The following is a 6,913-nucleotide window of genomic DNA, read 5'->3' on the forward strand; positions in this document are numbered from 1 at the left end:
ACTGTCTTCTCGATGAACACCTCTGTAGATTAAAGCTAAAAAACAGCGGCAAATGCAGATTCTGTGAGGAGAATGGGGAAACACCAGAGTACTTCATCACTGAGTGCGGCGAGATGACAACCATTCGTGTCATAAATTTGGTACCACTGATTTCGGAGATGGAGAGCTAACCTCTTTAAAACCGTTTCAGATACTGGCCTTTGTCAATTCCAAAGGTATTTAAACTCATGAAGTTTTCAAAAGATATTCAAACCGAGTTTTAATATCTTTGGTCAATGCTCTCAGACTTATTGATGAGTTATAACTTAAGAAAAGGGGGCACAATAGGTCTGTAAGGTCGCGGTTTCTAGATGCACAGATATCCCCATACATTTTACATTCTACACTGGTATAGTATGAAGAAGGTTTAAGTAGGTAGTTAGTTAGTTACAGAAGGTTTAGGTATAGGAACACAATATATCCTTGAAAAGCGACTCTATTAGTCTATACAGGTTTGTTCACCACATACGACACGGAGTATTGTAGCTAAACGATTAGATTTTTACAAATTCTAAGTTTTGGGTTCGTTGGAGGACTATTAGAGCTACAATTTAAAAATATTTTTACAAGATACAGAGTGGCCCATATAAATAAAAAAATATTAAAGCTATATTTTTTTAAATCGAACACCCTGTATATTATTACATTTTTAGTTTCTACGATTAAAATAAAGGTACACGTTTGATTAAGGTTTATCACACTTAAAACCTTACCGTTTTTGAAATATTTTCAATTTTGTGAAATTGTAGTAAAAATTTTAAGGCTCCCAGGGGTATCATAGTTTTTAACACTAAATATTTACTGAAGTTTATTTATTGATCAGTTATTGTGTTGCAATAATAAAAATAATACTACCTCATACAGAATGTCTAAAAATTTATTTTCAATAATTTCTAGCTTTAAACGGCAATAACTTAATTAAACAAGTTAAATAGAACACCCTGCATATTTAGAAGAATCAGATGCACAATTTGACTGTCTATCAAATTGTATTAAATCATTATTTACCTATCCCTTCAAAGTTTTCGTAGAAAATTATTTTCTTATAATTTAGTTTATTATCAATCAAGTTTTCTTACAATTTAGTTATTTATCAATATACCCATGGAATATTGACATTTTAGATTGTTTTTAAAGCAACAAATGTACAAAACATACAGGTGCTAAAACTATAATATTACTAGCCCATTTGTATACCAAAAGAAAACTATTTAAATCTTTATGGATATCTTTTAAAAGAATATACCATTAATTAAATAAACCACCATTATTTCCGCCCAAATATTAATTAATTACATACTTAATTGTATTAGTTAATAAATTATTCTAAATAAATGTGGATTTGAATCAGAAATTAATATAATAATAAGTTATGAAAATGAACGTCTCTGTTGTTATAAATAAGCATTCGTCAAAAAATGAAATACAATTTTTAAGGTGTTACTTTTTACCGCATTGTTTAATACACAGACAAAATTCAGTTTTTTAGTATTTGGAGCAATTATTATTATTAATCAACGCAAACAGTCAAATAATGTAGTTTGAACACTGGATCATATTATTGGTCTTCTTTAACAAATATTTAAACAGTTTTCTTCATTTTTTAATGAAATAAACGAACTATATGGACAATATTAGAATCTCTACTGTTTATAAATTTGTTACGTCTTTAAAAATAATCTAAAATGTCAATATTCCATGGGTATCGATAAATGAGGGGTATATTATAAGAAAATGCATTTTCTACGAAAATTTGAAGATATAGGTAAAAATGGTATAATACAATTTGATAGACAATTAAACTGTACATCTTATTCTCATAAAATATACAGATGTTCCATTTAAATTAAACAAGTTATTGCCGTTTAAAGCTAGTAATTAAAATAAATTTTTAGACATTCTGTATAACGTAGTATAATAATTAGTAAGTTAGTAATATTTATTATTATAAGTTATTATTTCAACTCAAAGTTTAATAAATATAAATACTTCAGTACAATATTTGGTTTTAAAAACTTAAATACGCCTAGAGAAATGAAGCCTTAAAATTTTTACTGTAATTTCACAAAATTGAAAATATTTTTAAATTGTAGCTCTAATAGTCCTTCAACAAATCCAAAACTTACAATTTGCAAAAATATAATCGTTTAGCTACTAATAGTCCGTGTCGTATGTGGTGAACAACCATGTACCTATAGTCTAAAAATGTTCAATACATGATTGCACCAATGCTTATTCAAGATCATTTTTTTTTTGTTAATTTGACACATGTAATAATATACCGAATGTTCCATTTAAAATAACAAAAATGCTACCACTTTCCAAATAATGTGGCAACATTGTAACTTGAGATACATAAAAAAAGACCAAATTTTTGAAAAAGATTCTCTCACGGGTTCTCTAAGATAAATGTCTAAGCTACCTCGCCGTGAACCACCCTTTCAAAAATTGTGGATGTTATATCTGTGAAGTAATAAATGTGCACAGTTGAAATGAATCAAAATATTATAGAATTTTGATGCACAAAACAACTACAGTGAAATACGTCATTCGACGAATGACGAATTTTATTCGATTTTTGTAGATTTTTTATTGGCAATTATGCAGTAGGTATCTATCTGTTATTCCAATGTCAATGCGGAACTCTATAGAACAATCACTTTTATTCAGACAATCGTTACTGAACTATGATTAGTTTTATTTATTATATGTATATAACTGCATAGAATACAGAAACCTATCATAACACCGTTCTATACTCAGAAATACATTATTTATTTAAAATGGGACTGCCCATAAGCTTTAGCAGCTTTTATGTGGTTGGGCATAACGATCAGAATCATTATTAAATATTAATAAAATTGATGATTAGGATTTTATAACGTGGCGATTGTTTTATATTGTCATTCTTTTTATAAAAATATTCTTGAATAACATATTACTAAATGTATTGGTATAATTATTAAAGATCTTTTTCGCACATGCTCGGTCATTAAGAATTATAAAATATAACAACATTTAAAATCTCAAAATTAAGTATATATCAGTTTTATTTCCTTTTTATTATAGTCAGTATATTTTTTACATTTATAACCACTTTTCCATCACAATATATAAACATCACAACCCATACAAATTTTGAATTGTCCAAATATTGGCTCTCCTGTTGATTTTACAGCAAAGTCGGAAAGACGTTTATTAAAGGTTGTCAAATTTGAACAATTTTGGACAAGCCGTTTTTAACTAGGAAAAATTGCATTATTTTTAAGTTAAAAGTGAACAGGAAACAATGCAAAACCAGCAAATGTCAACATATCTTAAGTTGTCAACCTACGCTACGATTGAATACAGTTTGCTGTGCTGTTTATACTACTATGTTATAGTACCACGGTTAGTGTGCCCGATATGAATTTTTGTAATTTAATTTTTTTTCAAATTAGACAAAAGTCATTCAGAACCTCGAAATCATTGAATAAATTAGTAGTTTCAATTTGCGTAAAAATTTGTTCATCTAATATTAATGTAAGCATTCAGAACGTCGTAATTAGTGGAAGTAATTTTCAATTAGTGGAAAAAGTTAACGAACCTTTGACTTTTCCACTAATTATATTTCAAAATTTGCGGGGAATGTCATTTTGGCCTTTGATTATATTATCACCCGTCAAGAAAAATTTTGGTTACAAATCAAGAGTTTATTGTTTTATAAGCTTCTTTATGGATACAACAGACTACTGCAACCTGTTGCTAGGATATTTTATTAATTTTAATTGTGTTTTTTAGACATTGTGAATGATCGTAAACTAAAAAGTATAAAGTGTAATTTAAAGCACTAATTTACCCCACCAATTGGGAGGTTCTGAATGAAGCTTTAAGGTTCAGGACAAGTTCAGGAAATACTTAAAATTGACACAATTATAAGTGACAACTTAAGGTATGTTGGCATTTACCTGGATTTGCATTGTTGCTATATATTTTAATTTAGAAATATATATATATATATATATATATATATATATATATATATATATATATATATATATATATATATATATATATATATATATATATATATATATATATATATATATATATATATATATATATATATATATGCAGTTTTTTTGAAATTACTTAAAAACGGCTAGCCCAAAATTGTTAAAATATGGCATGTATTTTCCAAGAGCCAATATTTGGACAGTTCAAAATTTGCATGAGATTTCCTATGTTTTAAACGCTGATGCGCCATCCGATATTAGGTATAATACAATATAATCTAAAAAAACGGCCTCGGCGATGGCTATGAAATGAAGATCGCTGGCACTTTATATGTAAAATTATATATTATTAATAAACTATAATTTATCGATCGAATACGTAAGGAAACGAAAATTCTATTATTCGGGCAAGCGATCAATGTGCAAAATTAACTCAAATTGTTACTCACTATTTGGCTAAAGTTTACTTTACAAGTCAATACAAAATAAATGAAAAAAATGTCATCGATCGTCATTTCCAAGCCAATTGGACGCCTTGTTTCGATCATACGGTATATGTATGTAGGTATGCATAGTCTGTCCAACGAAAGAAGATATAACAGTGACGGTTATCATTTTCTTTGAAAGATTGATTTATTTTTATTGGTCATTTTTTGGTTCTCATCTTTTGAAATTGTTCGTTCTGTCGTTGGAAAGACAAATCTTAATTAAATTTATTATTATTATAACTAACCTTTAGATGATACAGCTTCTTCGTAAGATGGAGGAGGAACTTTTTTGTCATCGTTAATTGTCAATTCACCAGTTTTGAATCCCATCGCGATTTTATTAAAAATTAATAAATATATAAAAAAATAATAACTTTTTTTTCAATTATTAGTTAACTTAATCTGATTTCATTTTGGTGAATATTATTTGAAAGATAGGTAAAGATAAAAAATAAGTTTGTTTTTGGGTTTGAGATGCTTTTGTTTCGATGTTTAAACAAATGCGGGTCGACAACAGTCGAAGGTGCGAGATACGTAACCGCAGCTTACCGCGACCACCGTACTGAAACGGACTGAGTACGGCGCGCTGGTTTAGGTGCTTTAAATTCCACTGTCACGTGACGAACGCAAAAGCTGCCCCGATATTTTGTTTATTTACAAACTTGATTGTTGAACTACCTGTTGGCAGAACGCGTATAATAAACGACACACTGATATGCCCATACGTTTGGTTTGTTTGTCTGATCGAATTGCAAGGAATTTCGCTGGAACTACCGAGAGAAAGTTCGAGTTGACGAGTCAGAAACTGACGAGTTGTCTAGCACCTGCTCTTCCCTAAGACGTGTTAGGTCTTCCTGAAGAATTATGCATGCACTTTTTTTTCTGTGCTGAAATTAGGGATGCAAATATGGCAGAAAGAAACATCGACGCATAAAATAAAATTTAAATTGTTAATTTTTTATTTAAATTTCATAAAAATGATAATGTGACTCATAATTATAGACTTACCTCCAAAACCAGATAAATATACGGGTCAACTTTCGTTTAGTTGAAATCAGTTATTAGAAAAAAAAAATTGTCTTTAAAAAGCTACTGTGAACCACGGAAAACACAAATTTTCCTGCGGAAGATTTTTTCGCGGAAATGCGTAATTTCCAAATTTCGCACTGTAGAATAACTGAAATCTTCTATAAAAAAATACATTTTGCGTTTTATTTTTAATATTTTTCTGAAAAATATAAACACAAAAATTTTCTTGTGAAAATAAGCTGTTTTCATTTTCTAAGGAAATTTATTACACTTTAGAATAGCTGAAAAAAAAATAAAAAGTTATATAAAAAATAAATATATTTTTGCCTTTTAGAAGTATTCACGAATTGAGGGAAATAAAAATTTTCCTGCGGAAATAAACTGTATCCATTTTCTGAGAAAATTTAATAGACTTTAGAATAGCTGAAATCAGTTATATAAAAAATAAATATATTTTTGCCTTTTAGAAGCGTTTACAAACTCAGGAAAATAAAAAATTTCCTGCGGAAATGCTTCATTTTCATTTTCTATTTGTTTCTTATTATATTATCATGTCTTGTAAAGTATAAGTACCCACGAATTTAGCCAACATTTTTTTTGGCAGAAAGTCCTATGCTTATAAAACAGTTTAAAAGAAAAAAATCCTTGGATGAAGCACTTTTGAACCAAAAAAAATCATTTAAAAATGTCCAAAATGCTAACAAATCTAATAATAAATCTAATAATATTTTTACAAAATCACAGTTAATTATTAAAATATAAAAACCACAGCTTAACACCCTCCACAAAGAAAAGCTAACCAAAGCAACCCAAATCCTAACCAATCTAATAATATTTTTGCAAAATCACAGTTAATTATTAAAATATAAAAAGAAAACTGCATGATCCAATGATTTTGTTTGAATCAGCCCTATTTACGTAAAGCACAATAAAAAACAGAATAAGTGCAACATTCCGAGGTACTTATAGTTTACAAGAACCTATATTATCTATTCTACAAGAATTGTTATTCCTCCGAAAGATGGTTTACCCCATCCAGCACCCCTATTCGCTCCCGGGTCCCGTAAGCTTCTATATAAACTGAAAAATGCATGAAAAACAAAGTGCACAAAATGACATTGACACATTTCCGCAGGAATTTTTTTGTATTTCTTTGCTCGTAGAGGTTTGTATAAAATAAATATAATTTCATTTTTCATGTAACTGATTTCGGCTATTCTAAAGTCAAAGATTTTTTTTATGTAAAATAAAAATAAAAAATTTCCGCAGACACTTTTTTGTGTTTTTATGTTTAGAAAAATGTCTAAAACACACCCCGAAGACTAGTTTTGATGTAACAGATTTCGGCTATACTAAAGTCCG

The 6,913-nt window shown here is 28.5% G+C and overlaps 1 protein-coding gene across 1 annotated transcript in view; it reads right to left on the minus strand.

The window, feature by feature from the left end:
• LOC115877170 (putative inorganic phosphate cotransporter) overlaps positions 1 to 5,125 on the minus strand; it is an 86,398-nt gene extending 81,273 nt beyond the window's left edge. Inside the window, exon 1 of the mRNA XM_030893328.1 lies at positions 4,768 to 5,125. Coding sequence (XP_030749188.1) covers positions 4,768 to 4,852 — 85 coding nt within the window. The 5' untranslated portion in view covers positions 4,853 to 5,125. The remainder of the gene's footprint in view (positions 1 to 4,767) is intronic.
• Positions 5,126 to 6,913: the final 1,788 nt, after the last annotated feature.

The sequence above is a fragment of the Sitophilus oryzae genome, unplaced genomic scaffold (genome assembly GCF_002938485.1).
Source record: "Sitophilus oryzae breed Bouriz unplaced genomic scaffold, Soryzae_2.0 scaffold_1442_pilon_pilon, whole genome shotgun sequence".
NCBI classification, from domain to species: Eukaryota; Metazoa; Arthropoda; class Insecta; order Coleoptera; family Curculionidae; genus Sitophilus; species Sitophilus oryzae.